Source organism: Stigmatopora argus, chromosome 4, assembly GCF_051989625.1.
Source record: "Stigmatopora argus isolate UIUO_Sarg chromosome 4, RoL_Sarg_1.0, whole genome shotgun sequence".
Lineage (NCBI taxonomy): Eukaryota > Metazoa > Chordata > Actinopteri > Syngnathiformes > Syngnathidae > Stigmatopora > Stigmatopora argus.
Window position 1 is genome coordinate 1,992,848 of NC_135390.1, and position 26,156 is coordinate 2,019,003.

The following is a 26,156-nucleotide window of genomic DNA, read 5'->3' on the forward strand; positions in this document are numbered from 1 at the left end:
GACAGCTTTAAGTACCTAAGTACCTTGTGACAATTGGCAAAACATTTGTAATGCTTTGAGATGATGTATTTCTGGATTGTATACAAATATATATACATTCGTCACTGCTGAAGGCAAATATATCTGACCAATGAAAATAAAATTACCTATCTGAAGTCAGTCACACAAAAAAATAATTGCCTCCTAGGCAAGGTCATTTAAAAATGTGATGAATGAGATGAAAAATACCTAGTGATGCCGAGATCTATTTTTTGGAGATTCAGAAAGCGTGTGCGTGTGCCTGTGTGCGTGCGTGCACGTGCGCGCGTGTGCGTGTGTGTGTTTCGGAGGTGCAGCATTATCTTGGCATTCCATTAAAGAGACTGGTCGCACCTTCCAAGAAAAGGGTAAAAGGGTGGCTAGAAGAGGAAGAAGCATGAAAAAAAAGATTGTGTTGTAGGTCTGGCTTGAGACATACTGCCACCTAGTGAAAGTGTGGGCATCAACATGGGGTCATAAAACAGGGATACACTTTTATCTAATAGGGTTAAAATGTTTTGTTAGTTATGTAATATAACTTTAAAAATGGATGCCAATGTTAGTGGATTTTGTCATTTTTTATATTGAAACAAAATTCAGTGCATCACAATACTTCTCCCATGGGAACAATACATTCCAAATCTTTTCAAATAGATTTGTTCAGTGCCTGCAGCTTACCTCTGCACTGTTGTAGAACTAATTTATCCCAGGTTGAATTTAACTGCTCAAGCAAAATACAACTCAGTTGAAGCCAAAAATTATGGAGATTGCCGTTATGAGCACACACTTTATACTGTGTGACAGGAACTGTTTGCAACTACCACTTTTGTGTAATAAGGGGAAAACATTTGAGAAGGTACTGTCATATAGGGATGACAATGGTTTGGATATAGTTTAGGTGCAAACCCTGAGCTGAAAGCTGCGAAGTAGCATGAAAAAAAGTGTGGAGTGGTTTTGTTGTAAGTTTGAAATCCAATTTTTAAAAGTCATTTCTCTCTAGTACATGTTTTGTCACCCTGGTTGCATAGCAGACGGAGTTGGATCCATGTGCAGGATCAGACAACAAAAAGGGAGTGCAGCTGCATAAACGTCAGGGTTTAATTTTTAAAAAACAAAACCTTACAAGCTAAAAAGAGGGTAAACTACCGTATTTTCTCGCATATAAGCCGCCCCGTTTTAATAGAAGTACAATATCATATAGAAGTTAATATGCCTACCTTTGTAAATACAAAATGTGAAATAATTCAATTTGAAAAAATAAATAAGTCTAACTTGATTAGAACCTGATGCATTTTAATGACAGAAATTACAACATTCTTACCAGAAGTGGCAATGGCTGAAGGAGAAGAAATTGATTTGTTTGCAGATTTACTGTCAAAGCCATTTTCAAGACAGACTTTTCAAGAAAAAAAGCTGGACATCATTAATAAAGGTCGGACAACTCCGAAGCAAGCAAGCCTGTCACAACCGAGAACGAACATTTTCAGCACTAAATCGAATAAAAACGTATGCCAGAAATATGACAGGACGGCTCGACTTTCAACATTAGCTTCGATGGTGATAGAAAAGGAGGAAAGAGAGGAGGATGGATAGTGTACAGATAAAAAGGATTTTTGGTGAGTAAAATATGGCTATATTCCTAAATAATATTTAAATTGTAGGTTATTATTGATGTTTTTTATGTGTTGCAGCTGTAGCTGCAGCAGAGGTTTTATAGCCGTAAAATAGTTTTTGAGGGTTGAATTGATTCAGACATCTGAAGGCATCGGTAGGAAATTCCCGGCCCGCCACTGTTAAATACATAGACAGGGGTTGACAAGACAATTGCGAACACATGGGTTATACGAGGGAAGGAACACCGGAAAGACACAGCAAGTGAAACACAGCCACAATCACGCGGACAGGACACACAAGGGTAAAACACACGCAACCACCAAACCCCAACAAAACATGACAGAATTTCCTCCTTAAGGGACGGATCTCAGACGCCCCAAATACATCCAAACAACAGGGGATCCGGAAGAGGGCAACCGCACTGTCCACTTATATAACCCAATGATGTCCAAAAAAAGACCATGCCTGTCCCATCGCGGGGTCGTCCCAGCCGGCTTGCGAGGAATAGATCGGGTGCCTCGCCCGGGACGGTCTCTGTTGGGGCGACAGTGATGTCGCAGGTCACCTTGACCGGGAAGCATGGTGGTTCTCAGGACGCCTTGGCCGGGAAGCATGGTGGTTCTCAGGACGCCTTGGCCAGGAAGCATGATAGGTCATCGGCTGCCTCAGCTGGGAATCACGATGGATCGCCGGGCGCCTTGGACGCAAAGAACAATGGGTCGCCGCCGCGCCCCTCCACCATCAGAGTCGCCGGTGTCAGGGTCTCCACTGTCAGAGTCGCCGCCGACAGGGCCCCCACCGTCAGAGTCGCCACCGTCATGGTCGCTGACTAGTGGCGAGATGGGCGGAGAGGAGCAAGGCACCGGGACAGGCGCAGAGGATCGGGCTGCCAGGAGGGGCGCAGAAGAGCAGAGCGCCAGGACAGGGGCAGAGGAGAAGGATGCCAGGACAGGTGAATGGGACGGGTCCACGAGAGCGGTGCACTGGAACGGCACTTGAGAGTGATGACCAGGAGCCGGTGCTTGAGAGTGACGAGCAGGAGTCGGTGCTTGAGAGCGACGAGCAGGAGCCGGCGCTTGAGAGCGACGAGCAGAAGCCGGCGCTAAAGAGCAATGAGCCGGAGCCGGCATGGGAGAACGGGGCCCCGGTTTGGGAGCTTGGCCCTTGACAATCACTCCGCTCCTCCTTGAATGCCGTGGCCTTGCCGGAGTCTCGAACGCCATCCACCTCAGCGTAATGGGGAGGAGTAGGCCTCTATGTTCCCATCAAAAAAGAAAAAAAATGATTATTTGGCTGTCAACAGCCAGAAGTCCAGTTACGGTTAGGCATGCCGGAAGGAATGGGTAGGAGTGAGAAAATCCCAGCTCTGGGCCATCCTCGTACCCTTGCAAGTCAGATTCTGAGTCCAATTCAAGAATAAAATGTTTATTTCCAGAGAGGGGTGGAGGCTGAGATGAATGTCCCGTGGGGAAATAATGAATTGGATTGGAGTGGAACTTTATTTCATCCCTGATTCGGGAAATGTCCTTGGTTGCAGTAGCAATCACAGACCAAGACACGTGAGTTGGTGGGGTCGAGTCACAAAGGTCGCAAAACAACAAAGCAAAAAGCACAAAATAAAAGGCAAAGTATATATGGTATATGGTGTAGTATATGGGAAGCATTAAGAAATATTAAAATGCAACAAAAAAGATAGAAAAGCAGCAAAAACACAAAACGAGCAAGAGCGGACAGAGCTACTGCTACCGGCTGCCACTTGAGCGACGCCATCTTGGTTGCAGTAGCAAAAATGGATACAGACACAAGAAAAAGACATTGTAGAGTTAGATAAAACTGGAACCACACACAGGAAATCTTCCATAAGGTCGGGAACTACTGCAGACTGAGACCGAGGTTGAAAATATTCAGAAACACTCTTCCAACTTTATCCACACAGCCCCTCAGTAGTCGGAAGAATCAACAGGAACAGAGTACAACAATTCAGATACTCAGTTTCCGGCCTGGAAAGCGTCAACAGCTCTTCCAACTTATCGGGGAGGGATCTCACTTTCCCCATAATACTAGATGGAATGATTGGTCTGAAGCGTCGCTTCTTCTCCCGGCTCTTTTGTCCAGTTCTGGATTTCCAGCAGCATCAAGGTGTTGCTCTTTCTTCTGCGTATTGTTCACAGCTGATCCCATGTGTATGCCAGTGGAGGCATGGCTGAATAGTTCCAAAAAGGAACTAGCAGAAAGAAACCAAGCTAAGAGAACAAAGAAAGTAGTAAAAACATTAAAATAAAAAGTATAAAATACAAAGTAAAGTAAAAAGGAATGTATTACGAAATATTAACATGTAATTTTTAAAAAAGGTAGAAAGGCTGTTTCTTCCGAAGAGCTGTCACCATACGCAACTCGATTTCTGAACCTAAGATCTAATCAAGACTTCTTGCTAGCTAATTTAGTCACTTTGTACCACTTACCCATGTTGACTACTACTTATACTAATACAGGGTGACCCAAAAAGATGCGTACCCATGAAAATTTCAATTGTGACTTTGATTAAAAAGCTATTTATTTCAAATTACAACCACACATTATTCAGTTTATGGAAGACCATTCACCAGAGTTTCAGCTATTTCTGTCAATTTTTAGTCAATTTATGGCTTTCCCAAGATGTGTTCCTGATGTCCACCATTCCGTTGCAAGCAAACCTGTACTCGTCTGACAAAGTTGTCAATCACTTTTACACACTTTTACACAATTATAGCTGAAAACGATCATCCATAGGTTCACCTTTCACGTCCTCCAACAGAAAAGACCTTTCGTTAAAAAATGGATTTTTTATCGAATAAAATATGGGTATGCATCTTTTTGGGTCACCCGGTACTATACTATACAGTGGCGGTCCGTGCATTTTCTCGTAGCGCCTTCAACGAATCAATCCAACCCTCAAAAACTATTTTATGGCTATAAAACCTTGCGTGTGCGGTCGATTGGTCGCCGGTCTTTTGGTCGCCCGGACCGCGACAACGGGCAACCAAAAGACCGACGACAAAAAGACCGGCGAGAAAACAAGGTAAAACAACACGATCTACATATCAATAAAAGCCAACAATGGCTATGAGCAGTTTCACTGAGCCGACGTGTGAATGTATAAGAGTTTGTATGTACATGCGTTGTCCCTTCAAGAAGGTACGTCAGTTAGGGTCTTAACAAGTTCTCCAACAAAAAACAATAAAAGTCCGGGAAATTTTGAGCTTTTCTTTAGCCTAATAATTACTAGGCGCCATCATGGGGAAAGGGGTAAAAAAAAAATACTGCGCGCCATATGATTGCTGCTGCGCAGAGAAGACGAGAGTAGCGCGCAATTGCGCACGCACGCACCTTAGAGGGAACATTGCATGCAGCCTTCTCCAGCTTAATGCAGAGCCACGGAGCACTTTTCGATCTGCCTCGGCTAAGAACAGAACTGATTGTAATGTATGCCACAGATTATTTTAAAGGAAAATCTCCCACTGATCTCCTTGACTTCCTTCAGCAGAAAAATCTGAGTGAGAGCATGGGGTGGCTATACACATTAGTGGGTTTGACAGTGACCATCCCCGTGTTCACTGCTTCTGTCGAACGGACATTTTCAGCCAGAAACAGAATCAAAACTTATGCCAAAAAACCTGCCTGAAGCAACAGCTGAAATAATTTGGGTCCAACTTCAACTTCAGGCTGAGATCTTGGAAGGATCAATCTCCCTCCCTTCAACACTCCCCCACTTTTGTTAGTATATAGAAGAAAAAAATTGATTTGACTAGTTGTACTAACGTCATTTTGTCTTCTTGTTATCAATGTTTTGACCGGTTTGTTTGTAACAGACAATGGTGGGTTTTTTTTAAGGTTTTAGTCACCTGACATGTTTCGGCGTTGTACTCCCGCCTTCTTCAGTGTCACTGGTGTAGTTGTGACGCACCTTAATCAGCTGATGTTCCGTGAGGGTGTGACTTACCTGCCAGGATTGACAGGCAAGTCACGCCCCCCGCCGCCTGTTCACCCATATAGGATGCGGCTCCAGGTGTTGGAGGTGATGTTGAGGGAAGTATCTGCGGAAGAAGATTTTACTGTTTTTACTGTTTTTATAGGTTTGAGTCGACCTGGACATTTCAGTAGTTGACTGTTGATGACCTCAAATGTGAATGCCAGTGCTGTAATCATTGACTAAGGTAAAAAATATCTTCTCAATGATATTCAATTGATTCCAGCTCTGCCTTATGGTTTTCAAATAAAGACTGTGGTAGCATTTGGACTACATAAACTACCTCTATTAATTGGTCACCTAGATGCACTCTTTTGCATTTCTTTTCTGTATCAATTGAGCCCATTGATGTATCCCGACTTAAAAAATCAAGAGCCGATCTATGCTAGAAATGACCAACCTCAGCCCGCGGGCCATATCCGGCCCGTTAGGATTTTTAATCCGGCCCGCAACGGCGGCGTTGTCCAAATTATAGTAAAAATCAATGTTAGTCTACCATCAATGGCAGCCCGGGAATAAGCACTCTTGGGCGGGCATGGCAGCACGGGAATAAGCACTCTTGAGCGTGCATGGCAGCCCGGGAATAAGCACTCTTGGGCGGGCATGGCAGCCCGGGAATAAGCACTCTTGGGCGGGCAGATGTAGCAGAACCGAGCCGTAAAATGACAGCAATGGGGTCAAATCCATCCTAAAACAGCATTTGATGATTAAATACAAATACTGGAGCTCTTTGGACATTAGAACCGAGCCCAGGGAAGTGAATTCCTTGGTAAAATGTCGCGATGATGTCGCGATGGAGGCAAAAAAACGTCTATATACGTCCATTCGCCAAACTGCTCAAAATGCTCTCAAATTCGGTCAAATCCAGCCGAAAACAGCGTTTAATGATTAAAAACAAATACTGGAGCTCTTTGGACATTAGAACCGAGCCCAGGGAAGTGAATTCCTCGGTAAAATGTCGCGATGATGTCGTGATGGAGGCAAAAAAACGTCCATATACATCCATTCTCCAAATGGCTCAAAATGCTCTCAAATTCGGTCAAATCCAGCTGAAAACAGCGTTTAATGATTAAATACAAATACTAGTATTTGTATTTAATCATTAACCTAACAAATACTAGTATTTGTATTTAATCATTAAACGCTGTTTGAACGAACGTTCATTCGGCGACATGTCCGTCTGTCAAATGTCCTGCAGCAAAACGTCTTTAGGCGAATCATCCGGTCACGACATCATCATTGCTCGCTATGGGCACACCAGTATCACACCTGCCACAAGCAGGTGCATGTCAATGTTCCCTCTAATTTTTCATGTAAAACACGAAAAACATAAGAGTGGACAGAGCTACTGCCACTGGCTGCCGCTTAAACGGCGCCATCATGGGGAAAGGGGTAAAAAAAATGCGCGCCATAGGATTGCTGCTGCGCAGAGAAGACGAGAATAGTGCGCAATTGCGCACGTGCGCAGCTTAGAGGGAACATTGGTGTTAAACCCTAGTTTCAACATCATTGGTCTCTTAACAGTAAAGAAAATCGATAAAATATAAAAATCAATACGCTCCAATTGCGACTAAACCGTCTGCTGGATTTCATCCAAAATTGGCGGGGTTTTGAATCTGGCCGTTGAGAAGGTCCATGCCAAGTTTCAGTTTTTTTTTAACAAAACCACAATTCGACAATCAATAACACTTAAAACTGGTATTTCCCAAAAACGCTGTCTTCAGAAAAAATAAGGTCAGCGTGCAATGAAACGGAATGACGAATTGGGGCAAAACTTTGCGGCGTCTTTTACCCCACACACAAAATGTTCATTGGCATACCATGCATACAAACAAAAAAACAAGCAACAACCTCAGTTGGATCTCGACTTCTTCGAAAACCCACATCCCTGATTCACCCTAACCAGTTGCCTCCAGCCTTACAACACTGGATGTGGAGAAGTACTAACGTTAGTGTGCAGTGAAAAGGAAGTGTGCTTACCATTAAAACATACGGCCTGGTAGGAGGCCCGGCAACGCCGGGCTCTTCTGCTTGTCCTGAATGAAAATGTCAATTATATTCATTGTCATCATAGCCAAAATCAGAAATTGGTTAGGTTGGTCGGTTTATAGACGATTGTTGACTACTTGCAAATAGTATTGAAAAAATAGACTAATCAACAGCAGGTTACTGAAAAAAGGGAGTGCTTGTGTTCATAATGGAGGTCATTGTTATAGTCGAAACATTATTCATAACATAGCACCGGTGGATGAGGTCACAAGATGCATGAGAGGTTTGCAAGTCTGTTAGAAATGAACTCTCACGGTGGGAGTTATGGCAACCCTTATCATGGTTTATTAAAACATTTGGCAAATGGAGTAGTCTTGTTGTAATGTTTAGTATGCCTGTTTTAGTAGGTACTATTGTGTTTGCATATTGTTGTGGTGTACTTTTTTTAGGGTTATTAGTCTTACATTATTATATATTTGCTTTCAATGAAGAATGCTTTGCTTTACTATTAAACTTAGTTTCATATTATTATTATATGGTTGCTTGCAACAAAGTAAATGCTTTGCTCCTGAGAACTTTAGGTAGACCAAACACCAAAACGCCTTGGTAGCACTGAAGAAAAAAAAGCTTAGGTGAGCTGCAATATTGAGTCATAGGAAGTCCTATGCCTCGACAGGGTGGTGGTGGCCTTGGTATGGTGCCACAACATAACTTATGGGTTTAAGTTGTCTGCGCAAATTTGTGCAGAGCATGCTTAACCTGTGCTCGGCATATCAGTGCACGATATGGAATTCCAGAGAACCATTGATTTATAGTGATAATGGCACCCGATGTGTTAACAAAATAATTGACGGAATTGGCAAAAGGTTCCATATTTCACCATGAAATCATTGCGCCTACATAATGAGTTCAACCGGACAACAACATATGAAAATCCTATTTGGTAGACCATACAGATCACCATTATTCACTGCATGATTGGAACTGGATGATGAGGCTGACTACATAAAATAAAGAAATCTTGAGGGAAACGCTTTGAATTTGGGTTAGCAGGAGGAGACTGTGCTTCTCAACAGGAAACGAACTGGACCAACGGTGGTGCCAGGAGCCTGGGTGCTCTACCTACAAAGAAGAAGCACTAGCACGACCCAAAGTGGGAACAATCGAGGAGATACAATTGGCGGCTCAGAATTTCGGTGCGGTGGCTGGCCTTTCTCGACGGCGTTGAGCCTCATCGAGGGATGGCGATCCCACTTATGGGTTGGGTCTCCAAATTGCAGCAGGAGTCTATTTTTTTGGGGGTTATGCCAAATAAAAATATGAATAGGGTAAACAATATCCATTACAATGTCCAAAAAAACTTGGAAATTATATTGAGCAGGAATTTGTAGCAATGAAGGAAAAGCCGGCAGCCACCAGTCTCATGGCTTTCAAGGACCGCAAAGCTGTGGAGCAGGGGACGTGTGCAATGTTTGGAAATGTTGCACTAAACCGCATGTCACCCAATGGATCCCTAACCAGAGCCGTTGAAGGCCTCCAAACCCTGAGCTGGAAATGAAGAGGCATTCTGGACTGGAACTGTCCGCCTGGGCAGACTGGTGGGATAAAGCCTTCTAATTCCTGGGTGTAATTAAAAGAAACTTATAGCAAACAGTCCCATCCATAATAGTCAGATTTATTAGATTGTTATACCTCCACTTTTATCTTATATAAAGCCCCCCAAATTTCCTTTCTCTTTTTCATCTAAACCTGACAGTCCATTTGACTGAGTGTCTGTGTTGTTCCATAAGCGCGGAAGATCAATGTTGAAGGCACGGTTTAATAATTTAAACCTTTGATTCTAAGGGATCAGATTACCATAATTTAGCATCTATTGAATTGTTTTGCTGCTACAGTGGGGAAGGGTGATTCAGGTGATTTTTCCAGCAGGAACAGTTCGAATGGAAAAAGGAAACTGTAGAGGAGAGACCAAAAAAGGACAAATTATACATTCATTATTTTCCTCTCACAACACTAGTTTGGACTTTGGGTCACACACAGTTATAATTTATATCAATTTTGTTTTTTTTCTTGGGTATTAATAGATGAAATAAATAATACATATATTTTGTGTTTTATGTTTTAGGTAAAATACATAAAAACTGACCCCTCTGCCCACAAACTAGCAAGTCCAACCAAGTGGCTCCTTTAGTGCTGGAAAGTAAAGTGTTGGCCATGTAAAACCAACTGCAAGACGGTGCATCTACTCTTACATGATGCAGTTAATACGATGTTCATTTGGTAAGTGTTGATGCCCCCATTAAAACTCCAATACATATTCGATAACCCATTGACTCTTTGGTCTGACGCACCTCTTTAAGCTATTGTATTCTGCATGCATTTGAAATGGCGTGTATTTTGGTTGAGTTCAGTTGTGAAAACATGGACAAGTATGATCTTAACCCTTTCCTCTATGTTGGAGTAATCATTATTATAAATGTGTTTGCAATGAATATAAAGCCTTATAATATACATGCTTACTATATTAATCAATATATTTGCTTATTAGGAATAGTAATGCTCATCCTAAATGTGTAACTATATTAAACAATATATATATATATATATATATGTGTTGATCGCTTTTATGTTAGAGTTGAATTAATATGTGAAGACAAACGCTTACGCCAAGGTCGCTCTCCAGGACAGCTGGGTCCAGCGAGAGATACAAGTTCGCAAGGACATAAAACAATACACTGAGTTCTTGCTCCGAGGACTGAGTACTGGAAGATGCGCCTCAAGTTCGCAATGAAGATCTGTGAAGGATGCTTAAATTGTTGTTGATTCAGCGGATGGCTATCAATCAACTCGCATATTGTTTTTCCTTTGTGACGCTTGACATGGAATTGTTTTGTTTCTTGCTTACGCAATTGGATCGATTACTCGCATATTGTTTTAATTTGTGACGCTAGGTTGACGCTAGGTTTGCTTGATTATGGAATTGTTTTGTTTCTTGCTTACGCAATTGGAATCGATAACCTTGTAATTGTTTTGATTTGAGGCCTTAAATGGGCAGGACATAATGCCACTCGTTAGAATAATCTTGTGGGGCGAGCGGCCGGATGTATTCTCTTCTTGCAAGAATTAAATGTGATGTGACTACAGATGCCTTTTTTATTGAAAGCTGAATTGGAAAAACCTAAGGATAAACGTACAATTGGATGAACCTAACATTTGGTCCTTCGAGCCTGTGGTCAAGATACCGAAGCAGAATCCAGGTCGCTTCCGTTCGATATCTGGAAAGACCATGCACGGCGCTTAAATACCCTTTTCCGGGCTGGATAACTCGAAGGAGCGCCTGGGTTCTCGACGGTTTCGACGACTAACCCTCTGAAAGAGACATCTGGGGTCATATCTGGTAAGTCCACGTGAATGTCTGCGTTTGTTGACGGGTTCCAAATGCGTGAAGGGGCATTGCACGTGAGGTCCATTTTTTTTTAAATGAGACTCGCGTCCAGGGGACTGCGACACGCGTCCAGGGGACTGCGTTAAAAACCCTGGGTATACTAGTCGCTGCCAGGTAAAGAGACAGAGCATGAGTCTATAAAACTTGGGGCAGTTCGGGGTGTCCTGTGCCGTGGTCCGGAAAGGTACAAATATAACTCTGACAGTATATCAAGCTAGGGTATACATTTGTGTTGCGTGTGTTACGTGTTGTGTGTGTTACGTATGTCCTTCCGCGGAAAAGAAATTTGCTAACTGATAACTGAGTGCACGCGAGCTCCATCCAAAGATGGGCAGCTCGAATAAAAAAGCGGCTAGCGACGACGATCCAAAACAGCGTCTGCCGTGTAGAGATTGGAAGTTTGTTGAAAGTCAAAGCGCTACAAGAGTTAAACACCTAAACTTATGGATAACCGAGTATGGGTTTACTGGACAGCTTAATATGCATAAAATACTCGATTTACAAGATAAAATGCGCGTTAAGCACAAGAGTAATCTGTGTAAAATGGATAATGATGGATATGAGGATACAAATTATTGGTTTTTGATGGCAAAAAAGCGTTGTGATGGGAACGTTAGGAAAATTGAGCGGAGTGAGAGCCAAAATGTTGATAACAGCGGGGCCGGAAAAGCAGAGCCTTCTGTCTTGTTCCACAGAAAGAAGGGTGATAAAACGGGTCCGTTGTGTGAAAAAATAAAAGATAGCGAAATGTTACCAAGGGGTTGGAAAAAAAAAAAAAAGAGGTTAAACAGAAATCGGGTTTTCAAAAATGCTATGTGCTGGGTTTGTGGAAAATTGGGGCATATATCGCGTGATTGCCTGGACAAAAAGGTCTCTAAAAAAAGACAGGCCTGCTCAAAATGATTTTAATGAGGATTTTGAACATGAGGATGTGGAGCTAATTTTAAACCAGAGATCACATTCTTTGTGAATGAAATCAATTGGAATTTTTTGTGTGATGCTGAAAGTTGTAAAACAACAATTAAAATGGTTATTTCCAAGTGACATACTTTTTAATAGTATCTAAATGTGTGGTTCCCATGACTTGATTTATAGCCTTACTACTTATTAAAAAATGCTTACAACACATATAGAATATTCCATAATAATTCTAACAACTGTCAATGTACTGGAATGAAATGGCTTATTGTGGCTTATCCTGGTTTCGTTCCCGTCTGCTAGCGGGAATATTTGGGTTAACAGAAATACAAAACGGCAAATTAAATGTTTAGCGGGCTTGCCAAAACTGCGTTTTTGTCATACTCTAAACTTGCCAAATAATGCGTTGATTGCGGGGGAAGCGCTCTGTTTTGGTGCAGCTGATTTGACGGTGTTAGACATTATAATACAGTATAGTATGCGCGTGGACCGCACAAGCGACTAAAATTTTTGGGGGACCCCTTCCGTGGAGAATATTACAATAATTGGCCTTGGGGGTGCTTAAGCAAACTTGAGGGCAGAAATGGGTTTTTGCTATGATATAGTTATGCTTGCAGCATATTGTGATTATGGGGTCTTGGCAAAATATTGTGATATAGTTGGATATCGGGAGAATAATTAATTTAGGTTATTAATTTAGTCTTCTCTAAAAAATATTATGATGGTGCACAGGAGGCAAGGCTTTGTGCGTTTTGGAATTTGTAAACAAAAGATAAGAATGCTGCTTTTGCAGCGAGCGTGAAGGTCACAGTCAGCGGCTAAGGGCGCGCTTCCGTTTAAACCAGGGGTCCCCAAACTTTTTCCTGTGAGGGCCACATAACTTTTCCCTTCTCTGATGGGGGGCCGGTGTCAGTTTGTAACAGAAAAAGTGTGACGATCGTAGGGGAGCTTAATTTTTTTTATTGTTTTCCAGAAAGCCACACATAACCAAATAACCCTTTCCAGGTTCTTTACAGAAAAAAGTCAGAAAACAAATAATAACACTATTAATGAAATAAATAATAACTAAATAACCCTCTCTGAGTTCTTCACATAAAAAACAGGAAATAAATAACACTATTTATGAAATAAATAAGAAGTAAATAACTCTCTCTGGGTTCTTCATAGAAAAAAAGCCATGGAACATTAACTTTCTGTTGTGCCATGCACAATCTTAACAGATAAAAGTTCAGCTCAGTTGTCAGAGCAGAATCTCTCTGACACATATGAGCAGTCTCCTAAAGTTCTTGTGTTTCTTCCTTATAATCCTTTTGTTCCAATAGGCTTGTAGACACCGCTGTTTGCAGCTCTCTCATCAACTTCCCTGTGAAAACCACAAAGGAAGCAGGTTGAGAAACTGAACTAAGTGAAACCGCACCTACACAGCACAATACATTTCACTACCAGTATGGTTGTAAAGATGGATTTTATCCCAGTAGATTTTATTATGATTATATTTGTTTATGCTCAGAATGACTCATTCAAGTCAGAAAAGTGAGCTTACCTATGTCTGTTCATCAGTGTGAACTGTGGGCCTGCATCTGGCTGGTGAGAAGTTGAATATCAGGTTCCATTCTAGTTACAGCCAGTCTCAAGCACTGATGCAAATGTTCATCTGTCAATCTTGATCTCATCGGAGTTTTCAGCAGTTTCATGCGAGAAAAGGTTTTCTCGCAGATATACGTGCTGCCAAAAACTGAGGACATTTTCCTTGCATGTTTTTTGATGTTTGGATATGTGTCGTTTGGGAGGGAGGCATAGAAGTCAATGAGACTGTTGATCTTGAATGCGTCTTTCAGAACATCACAGTTCTGTAACTCAGCCAACTCAAACTGATATGAAGGCTGGGCTTCATCAATGTCGGCAACAAAGGGGTTCTGAAAAAGACGGATTTCTTTTGCATGAACATGTAGTTCAGTGAATCGCACACCGAACTCCGCCTTCAGCATTTCCAGTGCTTCCACGCACTTTTCAGCTGGGAACGGGACCGCTGGGTTCTCTGTCGACAGGTTTTGGGTAGCAGGAAGATGGACAAAGTTGCGCTTTTTCACTTGTTCCAAAAGCAGCGCTAATTTCACCTCCAATGCTTTTATGTGTGAATACATGTCGCAAATGAGTTTCCCTTCGCCTTGTAGCTGCAAGTTAAGGCGGTTAAGTATTTCTGTCACGTCTGTGAAAAATGCGAGGTGCCATTTCCATTCTGGGTTGATCAGCTCTGGGACCGTTTTGTCTTTTAAATGAAGAAATGCATTAATTTCGGGTAGAAGCTCGTAAAAACGCCTCAAAACTCTGCCCCGGCTCAGCCATCGGACCTCTGTGTAGTACAGCACATCTCCGTGCGTAGACTCCAGTTCAGACAGGAATTCTTGGAACTGCCTGTGTTTAAGTCCCTTTGCCCTGATGAAGTTTATGCACGACACCACAACCTTCATTACAGAATCCCACGTCAATACTTTGCAGCACAGTGCTTGCTGGTGAATTAGGCAGTGGACTCGTAGCGGGGCGGTGAGACCCCTTTTTTCCAACTCACGGTTCATGCGTCCTATTAAACCGCGAGTTTCGCCCACCATGCTAGGAGCCCCGTCAGTCGTGATGCTAGCCAGCTTTGACCAGTCCAGGTCCAACTTCTCCATGGTTTGGCACACTTTGTCAAAAATATCCTCTCCCGTTGTGGTCCCTTTGAGACTTTGGAGGGCTGCCAGATCCTCGCATATCTCAAAGTTTGCGCTAACTCCACGAATAAAAATGAGCAGTTGCGCTGTGTCTTGCACGTCCGTGCTTTCATCCAGTGCTAATGAAAAAAAGTCAAATTCTTTCGTCTTCTGCTGCAGCTGGGCATAGACATTATTCCCGATTTCTTCAACGCGTCTGGTGATTGTACTCGCCGACAGACTTACGGCATTAAATGCATCTTTCTTCTCGGGACACACTTCCTCCACGACAACATCCATACATTTCTTAAAAAACTCCGTCAGTGAAAGGCTTACCGTTGCTTGCTATCAGTTTAGCAACCCGAAAGCTGGCCCGAACGGATGCCTGGTTCAGCTGAGCTTGGCGTAGAAATGTAGTCTGCTGAGATAATAGTCCAACTTTTAGCTTTGAGAGTTTGTCTGCTCGTATTTGGCCTTGCACGCTATCGTACTTGTCCTTGTGACGGGATTCGTAGTGCCGGCGAAGATTGTATTCTTTGAATACTGCCACCGTCTCTTGACAGATGAGACAAACAGCCTTTTCTTTGCATTGAACAAAAAAATAATCGTTTGTCCACTGCAGGTTAAATACCCTGCATTCTGAATCAATTTTTCTCTTAACTAACCTTTTCGCCATTATTCCGTTCTCAAACAGGTTCAGGTTGCACAGTTTTTATATGCTTGAATAGCATCGCAATAGCAATGGTACCAGGGCTCCGCCCTCACCTGCGATCGTCCAGATGTCTCGCTAACACTCTGCTCACGCATGCAACGGTGGAATGCCCGCTTGCATCAAAGGCAAACACTCTCCCCGCGCATGTCACCAAAGGAGCAATGCGAAGGCCCGCTTCACTGGGATGATTTGTGGGCTCAGCAGGGGTGCAATGAACCAAACACAAGATTAAAACGTCCCAGTCTTCAAGGCCAAATAGGAAAATAAATCCGATAGCGTCTCTGGTATTGTTCAGAGGGCCGGTCCAAATGTGCCGGCGGGCTGCATCCCCCCCAAAAAAAAAAATAAATAAAAAAAAAAAAAAAAAAAAAAAAATAAATAAATAAAAAAAAAAAACAACGATAGCGTCTCAGGTATTGTTCAGAGGGCCGGTCCAAATGTGCCGGCGGGCCGTATCCGGCCCGCGGGCCGTAGTTTGGTGACCCCTGGTTTAAACATTTCAGAATAAGAACAATCATGGTCTGCAAGGGACGCAGGGTTCCGCAATTATCTTCACATTTATTTTTGGGATTTAATAAGAAATGGCTTTCGAGGTGATAGAAAATCTGTTTGGCAAAGATTGATTTGGTAAAAGCTTTGGAATTGGGAATAATGCTATTATTATTATTTTATTTTTTGTTTTGTGAATTTCAAAGGGTTCTTGATTGAAGAGAGCTAGTTTTGGAGGATAAAACGATATTATTACAGTTTTTGAATGGTTGGATTGTTCAAAATACTTTAAAATAGGAGATTGGCTGGTTAAAGAAAAATGAATGGATTTTTTTTACAATATTATGGCATATTGGTTACAATTTGTGGGTCCTTTATTAAGCATTGAAAATTGTAATTAGGAAATGCCTAGTAAAAGGTGGATTTCTCTAATTTAATTATTGTAGATTTTTCTTGTGGTAACAGGGAGCTATAAGAAATGGCTCTTATCTTAAGTAAACATAGTATGGGGTGATTTACAAATCATGTTTTAGGTACTAAGTTATTTGGTTGTTAAAGAGATCAGACATGAATTTAACAATGCAGAAATGGCATGAGAAATTTCGTGGCATTCGTCCAAATTATTAGGTAAATTGAACCTGGCTGGGGTAGATAAGATAATTGATTTAGGATAGGCATGGTTTCCCTGGAAGAAACATGGAGCGTCTTTAAGTGCACAGAAGACGTTCCCTGTTTAACCTGAAGGGGGCATATGCTTTGGTATAGGTCATATTGATGACTATTGGGACGTTATTACTGTCTATTGCTTTAGGGGCATACACATTAAGAATTTAGCCAAAACTTACTGCATTGCAATTATGGGGTTAATACACCTGAATGTTACGGTGATAACGATTGGCAATAACAAGCTTAGATAAAGGGGAATATCTACAAAAAAATAAAATAAAATCTAAATTCAGGTGGGGCCTTTCATGGTGTGAAACAAGTGATGAAATAATGTCTATGTTTTAAAAATAACATCTCCAAATTATAAAATATCAACCTTGGAGAAATGCTTTAAGTAGATGGGTTGACTAGAATGGGCAAAATTCGATAACATTGAAAGGGGGTGTAACTTAATCCAGAACATGGAGATAAAGTTTTACAAACGGTTAAAATACTAAAAGGGTGTGTGTGTGTGTTTCAATGTGTCACAACTTTTCCGTTATTGCATTATTGGCGAATAGATAGTTAATCACAGCCACTCGCATGGCAGTCTACATGCTGACTGACTGGGGTAAGGGGCGGTGGCAATTGAACAAATTTCTATTTTTAGATATGTGGCATGTGAATCTAATACATTAATTATCTAGTTTCTTCAGGCATCAATCTTGCGGTTCGAGGATCTACTAATGCGGAGTGGATCCAGATCTTCCGGAGTGTGGAGTATTCCTGGTGTCCTCAAGAATTCGTAGGTTTTCTCTGGGTACTCCAGTTTTACTCCAACAAACCAAAATTATGGATGATTGGGGGAGCACTCTAAATTCCTTGATTATGAGTGCGAGCATGGATGAGTGTCTGTCTTTTGTGTTTCAATTGGCTAGCCACCAAGATATATCAATATTCTAATATCAAGGTGGAATATTTCTGAAGTCGCTGATAAGCCTTTCGAGGACGGCGGTGGCAGAGTAGGACAGAGAAAAAAAAAAGGGGGAGGTTATATATATTCAATCTATATGCAGATATATGGCCAAAACACGGGCGATTCCCCCTCATTCTGGTTTTGGATAAGAGGAAGACCCAATCTTTATTGGAAAACTTTGAGTTTTTATAGGCTTGTTTTCAACAAAAAACACATGCAATCTTTCGTCATCGCTTTGGCAAAAACAAATCGTCTGAGATCCTTCTTGGCAGGTCAGCCCGCCCTCTCCTCATATAAACACAGGATGTTGTTCACGACTAGCAGGCGCATAGACCACTCAGTTCAAATGGTGGTCGTGCAAATCTTTATACTATAACATATGATGGCATGCTTTAGATATGATTCCACAATATTCCCTCCTTTTGGTTAACTACAAACACAATGGTGGACTTCCAACATTTGAACAGATCACATAATTCAGTTCTTTGGACTTCCGATGCAATTTGGTCATGAGGAATGTGCAGGAGTGATGTTTCCTCTTTTATTACTACTCAGAGGATTATTGTGCCTCTGTAAGAACGGTACCTGGGGTCCCTCGGGCTCTTTTTTTCGATCACCCACCGATAATCAGAACGGTGTCCACTGGATGGACCCCAGGTCAGGAAAGTCGTCTCTCGCCGGCCTGAAATGATGGCTTGGCATGCCACATGCAGGATTTGGGTGCTTGCTTCACCTCTTCCCCATCGTCAACCTCCTGAACGGACGTCGTTACGCCTCACGGTTCCCCGATGCTCTTACGGTGTCCCGCAGTGAATGGCTCGTCCCGCAGGAAGACTCCTCCAGGAGGGCCCCGAGCACTTTTTCACCTACCTATTCTGTCTGACTGCCAGTGTCCTTCACCAATTGTATGCTAGTGTAAACATAATAAATGTGACTGTGACTTCTTTAATCGGTCTTTAAGCGATTATATTGAGTAGAATGTGAGTACTGCATGATGATATGCTGTTATGGAAAACAGTTAGTGTAAACTGTAATATAATGTTATAATGCACAAAACACTGATAATGGCTAAATACTGTCATTGTTGAAATTATATATGTTAGATGGAGTATGATAAGTGTCTCGATGTATATCTGATATTGAGCGGTAGGTTACTACATGCGTCTTGTAAAATCTGCTAGCTGATCCCACTCAGACACCTTATGCTCTCCAGTTTGGTGTTTTGTTTTACTCAATCTTATCGTTATTTACAACATGTGCGAGGCAAACTTTTTCTACAGTCGCCAGGATTTAATTACTTTCGGGAAGAGATGCAATATATCCATCACAACAGATTACCAACGGACCTAAAATATCCCCGAGGACATCTCAAGACCACTGGGATCTCCGTGGATAGTGAAGAATGACATATGTTACTCCTTCATTTTATTGTAGCTGTTTCATTTTGATATAGTACCACTGTAGGATTACAACTATTGTTCTCAACTCAATTACAATGAACAAAAGGTCTTTGTCTGAGTTTCTACTTCCCAGGTGTTGCGTAGCGCTAACAGCTGATCCTTTGTGTAAAACAGCGGAGGCATGGCTGAGTGGGTCAAAATATAATGTCCAGAATTCGCAAAGATAAACTAAACTAATAGCTCAAAGCCTGCCTCTCGCACAACTTGAGTCTTGGAGTAGAGTCTTGAAAGTAAAATTTTAAAACATTAAAGTTTGGAATATAATATATAAAGCAAAGTAACAAGTAAAATCTTAAGAGACAATAAAACGTAAAAATAAAGGATACAAAAGCTCTAAAAAAGCCCTAAAAACACAGAATACGAGTGAGGGTTTAGGGAGCCACTGCAACTAGCAGCCGCTTTGAACGGCGCCTATGATGTTTTAGATATATATATATATATATATATATATATACATACACACACATACAGTGGTACCTCGTCACACGACCGCTCGTCATACAAAATTCTCGTCTTACGACGGAAATTTCGATCGAATAATTCGCCCGTCATGCGATCAAAATTTCGTGATGCGACCAAGCTTTTTTGCATATCTTTCGTGTATAACAATATCTACGAGCACTGAACGATTAATTCAGACGAGTTTTTTCCTCCTACGCATCGACAAGGAAACGCACAACGCGCGGGCAAAAAGAGGGCTTTCTGGGTTATGAAGTATACTCGTGCACACAACGCCGATAGGCAATGGCACTCTTTCTCAGAATGAAACTTCATTACCCACAATCAATACGTGGGTAGGCTGAGCTGTTGCATTTCCTGTTATTTTTATTATCTAATACGAGGAGTATTATATTACTTCTCGTTCGCTGCTCCTAAGAACATCAGCGGCACTGGCTCGCAATTCCCTCTTTGTAATATTTCTGGTCGCAACTCTCTCTCATAGGCGCCGTTCAAAGCGGTTGGAACCAGAGCCATTTCAACGAGGGAGTTGCGAGCCAGTCTTTATGAGCAGCGGAGCGATCGCTAAAATGTACTACAAGACTATTTCTCGTTGGCAAGTGGTCGTGGGTTATCCTATTGTGAGGACATTTGTGTGAATCATTTTCGGAATATTTTGAAGGGAATACGTAGTACAACAGCAAACAGCCCATCGATAGCGAACGTGAGGGTGGAGGCGTGGCAAACCGCCAACCCGGAAAACGAAGGTAACAAAAGATTACAACAAAATTATAATTCAGTTTTGTGCAGTTACATTAAACGTATGTTTGAGTGTCTGTATATATTAATCCAAGTTAATTTAAATGTGTTTGTTCCGTTTACGAGTGCGTTGTCGTGGAAAAAAAAAGTCAGAGTTGAAACGAATTATTGTTTCCCATTCATTTCAATGGGAAACATCCGCTCGAGTTACGAGAATCTCCTCATACGATCTCAGTCCCGGAACAGATTAAGATCGTATGTTGAGGTACCACTGTATATATATATATATATATATATATATATATATATATATATATATATATATATATATATATATATATATATATATATATATATATATATATATATATATATATATATATATACATATACACACACACACACACAAAATGCATCCTCCTTTCTTTTCTCAAGAAAATTTCAATTACTCTGTGGTAGATTACACGTGCGTTTCAGGTCCATCAAGAAGTTTTTCTATCGCCATCAAAGCTAATGCTGACAGTCGAGTCTGTCCTGTTGTATTTCTGGTATAAGTTTAGATTCTGTTTCGGGCTGAAAATGTCTGTTCGACAGAAGCAATGGACACGACACGGTGGTCACGGTCAAGAGAGAAGCTCCAAAAGTATAGAAGAGTATAGAAGAGGACTGCTCCAAAAACACGCCAATCTCTTTGAGCTCCCACACGGGTTGAAACACTTTGCCCAAACTCAACCAGCAGACACTGGAGTGATAAAGCAGGTCCTGGAGATCCGCAGCAGTTTCCTCCAGGAACGCAATAAACTGACGGTGCTGAAGTCCCCTTGTGCGTATGTAGTTGATGAGTTTCACGAAAGGAAATGATTCAGCTGTAATACCGATTTACATAGATTCCTGGTGGATGATACAGCGTAGGAAAATGACATACTGGTTCTGGTTTTCATCTTTCACTCTACTCAGCAGGCCAATGTTTTTCCCCATTAAATTCGGAGATCCCTCTGTGGTGAAATTGACTAGCTTACTCAAAGGAAGCTTCACATTTTCTGACAGCAGACACCCGGTCAAACAATTCCTCTCCCTGTGTTTGACCTTTCAGACACTCCATTGTCAAAAACTCCTTCGTTATTTCAAGTGTCGTTGATACCTCGGATAAAAATAAGGAGCTGAGCAGTGTCTTTGACATCATTGCTTTCATTCAGCGCTAAAGAATACGTGGATGACTTTGTCTTTTTGTTTAAGATACTCTTGATATCTTCATCTATTAGTTCCACACGGCGAGTAACTGTCCACCATCATAAACTGGTTTTCTCAAATTAGTCTTTGGTCTCCGGGGACAAAATACCTATGGTCTCCACCATACATTCTTATAAAAACTCACCCTCTGACAGGTTTTGCTGACCGTTGCTATATTGAATGAAAGCATATAACTGGCCTTGGTACTTGACTCGAGTGGCAGTTTGACGGTAAAAAAAACCTTTGTTGAGCCAACTTCTGAGCAGCAACTTCCCTTTCTTTTGTTGACAGCTTGCTAGCATAGTTAGCATGCTTTGTGGCAGTGTTGGCTAAAATATTATACTCTTTAAAAACCGCCAGTTTCTTGGCATATTAGGAAAACAGCAGATGATCAGTGTTCAGTGAAAAAATATTTAGTTTTCCACTCCATACTGAACACTCGACATTCTTTGTCCACTTTCCTTTTCTAAGGTCCACTCATCTTTACAGAAGGGTCAGACGGTTAAGTGCAAACGTGGAGTAATAGGACTATGCTTCACCTCAACAAAGCCAATGAATCTACAGTGCCATCTAGGAGAAAAACATCAGAATTGCAGGGAAAATAAAAAAATACACGATTTATCAATTTAATATTATCAAGTTCGGTGGGTCGGTTTAAACATTTAACATGTGGCCCCCAGGTGATATACTATTCCATGCCATCCCATAGACGTCCACCAACTAGTCTCGATGATATCTTCCTTGGCAACTGCATCTCTCAATCCGTGAATTTTTTTTATCCCACTAGCGATCACCCTAATATTAGCTGAATTATCTGGAACATATATGCAACATTCAGTCTCAATTAGAGCACAAATACCTTCTTGAGATGCTAACACTAAATCTAATGCTAAACAATTTTGAATGAGAACCTTTGGTAATGCATGTACAGTGCCTTGTGAAAGTATTTGGTTCCCTTGAATTGTTCAACCTTTCACCACATGTCAGACAAAGACAAGAAATTATGATTTTTTTTCTTTCGTCAAGAATCAAGTCGGACACAATCTGAAGAGGAACGAAATCTATTGAATATTCTATACTTTTTTAACAAATTCTCAGGTTCGCCATTCGACAAATTAAATTCATACACTACTCTGTTCTGACTTTGACATCTTTTCTGCTGTTTTATTACATTTGAGGGCCCTGATTATATGGGTGTCTCAACCAGTGTTCCCTCTAAGCTGCGCGCGTGCGCAATTGCGCACTACTCTCGTCTTCTCTGCGCAGCAGCAATCATATGGCGCGCAGTAAAAAAAAAATCGGATTTTTTTTTTTTTTTTTACCCATGATGGCGCCGTTTAAGCGGCAGCCAGTGGCAGTAGCTCTGTCCACTTATGTTTTTCGTGTTTTACAGCATGTTTTACATGAAAAATGGACAGGTCGCCGAATGGACGTTCTGCCGAACGTTCATTTGGCGACCTGCCCGTCTGTCAAACGTCCGTCGGCGAAACGTCTTTAGGCGAATCATCCGAGTACCGATGATGTCGCTCACACTGGTACTCAGTGCGCTCAGGGAGGTTGACTTTCTGCTCAGACCAACGAAAAATTAGAGGGAACATTGGTCTCAACTCTAAGGGGAGGGGTGGCAACACAAATGAGACATCAATAGTCAAGTCAATAATAGAATAGGACCGAAGCATCAGCAAGCCTTGTGGAGTGTCAGTGGTGGACAGAGGTGCAGTTCACAGATTCCCAGACTACAAGGCGTCCTGGCTCCTCTTTGTTTAGACTAACAAAGGTTATCAGGAGCAAAGCTTTTACTTCGTTGCAAGCAAGTACGATGCTAATAATGATGAGCAAAGCAAGCTTCACAGCAAGGCCAAGCGTATTCTTCTTTGCAAGTGCTAAGTGTTGGAGCAGAACGCGACAAAAGCACAAAACACAATTTCCCCGTTCCTCTTTTCTCATGCTCACAAAATTATTGCAAATTACACTCATTTATATGATCTATACCCCGCATTATCGACCAGGCTTGATGGACAACAGAAATGAAGGAAAAAAAATCCTTTCCAGCGTGAACGAGTTGACGTGGATCTGCCCAGAGGTGGACACGCTCCACCCTGGCCGATGGCGTTACACGCATGTTGGGCTTCCGAACACTTGAAGAAGTCTCTATTCTATGATGGCCCCTTCATCCGTGGTCCTTCTCCTCTCCCTCACTTTTTTATAGTCCGTATCCCGAGCATGCGTGCCCCACACAGCTTCCTGCGAGCGAAAGGGAAGCCAGCAAGATGTTGGGAGAAAGCCAATGGGAAAGCAAGTCGAGCATGTCAATATAAAAAAAAACTGGATAAATAAAGTGCATTTACTTTTTGGTATTTGTTTAATTTCGTTTGATGTATCGGCAACTTGGACAGTTTTTTTGTGTTTTGGAATGAAGGGTTTCCCATCAAAGCCCTTCGGAACCTAATTATTTCATGGTAAATGCAACTGTAAATAGAGGTATAACTGTAATAAAGGATTTGTGTGAATCATGATAGTTTATTTTTGAAGACTCATAAGATTATATCATTTAATAGTGTGTAAATATCGCTAATAGGACATTAAGTGATTCCTTCTTTATGGAGTCTTGATTTTATTCCGAGTCAGTGGTCATATTGTGATTTTGTACTTTTAGAATATGGAATATAAAGGAAAAAGATACAAACAAGAACAAGGTTAAAGAACAGTGTTCTTTGTTTTGTAGTTTCATTGCATGATCTTAGCTGCCAACTGATAGATCTGAAAAACATCTTCAAGGAGCAGGTTAAGAATGAGTGAGACCAATTTAAAGAAAATAGGTTTATTACCAGACTGCAGAAATGGGGAGAGAGCTCAAACAGAGTGATCACTCATAGTCTGTTGTCCTTGCAACTCTCACCGAATGACCAGTGAGTGAGTCTTAAATACAGGCAAAACTGACAGTTGTCAGAAGGACTTTGGACAGATACGTTTCAGTCATTTGCAGGGCAAAAAGTAATTGATCAGTGTTGTACAGTTGAGTGTTTGTGCTGACATGTCAACCCAATCGCAAGACTAAGATTGATTATTCAGTCAGACAGTTGAGTGTTTATGCTGACATGTCAGCCATTCACAATTTGTATGAGAACGATGCTTTTTACTCACAAAAACTGATATAATCTTACACAACCTCCGTCGACCCCATTTCAGGAGGAACTTTGTCCCATTTACGGAGTGAATGCGATCCACGCAAAATCGATATAAAATGTAAAAAAAATAACGGACTATTTAAATCAAACTTTTATTAGCATGTTTTTAGATTAATTGAAATATTGTGTTTTTGCAAACTATTGAAAAAGTACAGACTAATGAAAATAAGTATAAAAAGTAAAAAAATTATAATTTGTTGATCATTTATTGGCAAATTCAAATTTCCAAAACATTAACATAAGTTTTTAAGCTGGTCCCTTACTTGTGTGTTGTGCAATGTGCAAATGTCAGTCCTTTTGGAGACGGCTTCAACATGGGCTATTTCGTCGAATACGAACCAATAAACTTCTGCAAGTGTCTGGGTTTCTAATTAGAAGTTTTATCAAAATTGCCATCCATTTTGCGCTTAGCAGGCATATTGATAAGACTTACCAGTGCTGTGTACTACTAGTACTTCTTTTAGAACAACCCCAGAAATGATAGGATTTGTTTCAAAACAAAAGACTGGTGGATTTGTCAGCCTTAATAATACTTACTTCCTTAATGAAAAAATCAAGTGTTTAAGCGATAGAGGCTACCTCTGCAATCGATTCCAAATCGATTGCCACGCTGAAGTTGCACAAGACGAATCATTTGTCAGAACTTGTTACTCGGATGATTCACAATGCACTCGTGTTAGCGAATTCATCTGGTTTACAGTGCAGTTGAATCAAATGTGGATGTAAAATGCGGAAGACGTAGCAATGGTGTGAATTCCGAGGCATTTATATTGGAAATTTGGTACTTTTCCTGAAATGGTTGCGTCCCCCCAAAAAATGAAGTCAATTTTTTGCATTTCCTAAGTTTAGGGAAGTTGTCAGGGGTCCCGGAGTTTGCGTTATTTTTCAGAGAAGTTGGGAGCTCTGCAAATTGGATATTGAAAATAATGTACAGGTAAAAAAAAGTCAAAATGTATTAATATGGCTGACAATATGGAGTTAGCTTGCGTGAGAAGACCTCGTAGTATATATTGCCGTGTCCTTGGTGCAGATAATTTTGTATTCTCATTATACTGTATTGAGTGTATAAACTATTTTGAAGTCTAATTGCTAACCAACGGCACACAGTCTTTGCATGTTTGTAGCAGAGCACATCAGCCCTGGAAAGCATGGAATTCTTCTTCACTGAAGCCCTGTTGCTTCACCATCCTAAGAGAGAAAATTTTCCAAGTCATTCTGCTGAACAGTTGTCCAGTTTGATTACCGTAATTACTCGAATAGAACACGCATATTTTTGCTATATAATTAATTCCAATAGTTGGGGGTGCGTGTTATAATCAATAACTAAAATAAATTACAAATTTTCGATCGAAAAAAGCATTGTCAAACTCACTTTGACGCACGGACATTGTGCAATTTCCAACTTTGAATTCAAAATACACGCATATTAAAGATCGTCAAGCCTCACAAACATCACAATCCTGCATTAATAAGCTGGAAAGTAGAACACTACATTGTAGTGTAGTACGTACTTGTATTTAGAAATATGTCCAGCGGGGGGCAGTACATTCCCTTGTTACATGTGATAGTCTTTTCCATT

General features: G+C 41.2%; 2 protein-coding genes and 1 long non-coding RNA gene across 5 annotated transcripts in view; 1 reads left to right on the top strand and 2 right to left on the bottom strand.

Annotated features, from left to right (window-relative positions):
* Positions 1 to 1,104: 1,104 nt before the first annotated feature.
* On the bottom strand, positions 1,105 to 20,388 carry LOC144072554 (general transcription factor II-I repeat domain-containing protein 2-like). Of its 2 annotated transcripts, XM_077597642.1 has the most exons (4): positions 13,534 to 20,388; positions 5,514 to 13,353; positions 3,379 to 3,875; positions 1,105 to 2,886 (listed from the first exon to the last, which is right to left on the bottom strand). In XM_077597642.1, the coding sequence occupies exons 3-4, from the start codon at positions 3,400 to 3,402 to the stop codon at positions 2,449 to 2,451; spliced, it is 462 nt and encodes a 153-aa protein (XP_077453768.1). In that variant the 5' UTR covers positions 3,403 to 3,875; positions 5,514 to 13,353; positions 13,534 to 20,388; the 3' UTR covers positions 1,105 to 2,448. The 2 variants fall into 2 exon arrangements, with proteins under 2 accessions (XP_077453768.1, XP_077453767.1); XM_077597641.1 differs by lacking the exons at positions 1,105 to 2,886; positions 3,379 to 3,875 and having other exon boundaries at positions 12,935 to 13,353; positions 13,534 to 20,373.
* LOC144072555 (uncharacterized) overlaps positions 1,345 to 26,156 on the top strand; it is a 42,241-nt gene continuing 17,429 nt past the window's right edge. The window contains exons 1-4 of the long non-coding RNA XR_013299832.1: positions 1,345 to 1,634; positions 5,503 to 5,627; positions 5,745 to 5,825; positions 9,753 to 9,907. This is a non-coding gene — a long non-coding RNA (uncharacterized LOC144072555). The remainder of the gene's footprint in view (positions 1,635 to 5,502; positions 5,628 to 5,744; positions 5,826 to 9,752; positions 9,908 to 26,156) is intronic.
* Positions 22,435 to 26,156, bottom strand: part of cyb5r4 (cytochrome b5 reductase 4) — a 110,539-nt gene continuing 106,817 nt past the window's right edge. Inside the window, exon 15 of one of the 2 annotated variants that reach the window (XM_077597639.1) lies at positions 22,435 to 23,633. In XM_077597639.1, the coding sequence (XP_077453765.1) occupies positions 23,585 to 23,633 (49 nt within the window). In that variant the 3' untranslated portion in view covers positions 22,435 to 23,584. Of the gene's footprint in view, positions 23,634 to 24,194; positions 25,766 to 26,156 lie in introns of those variants that run through there. The other variant, XM_077597638.1, reaches the window with a different exon arrangement.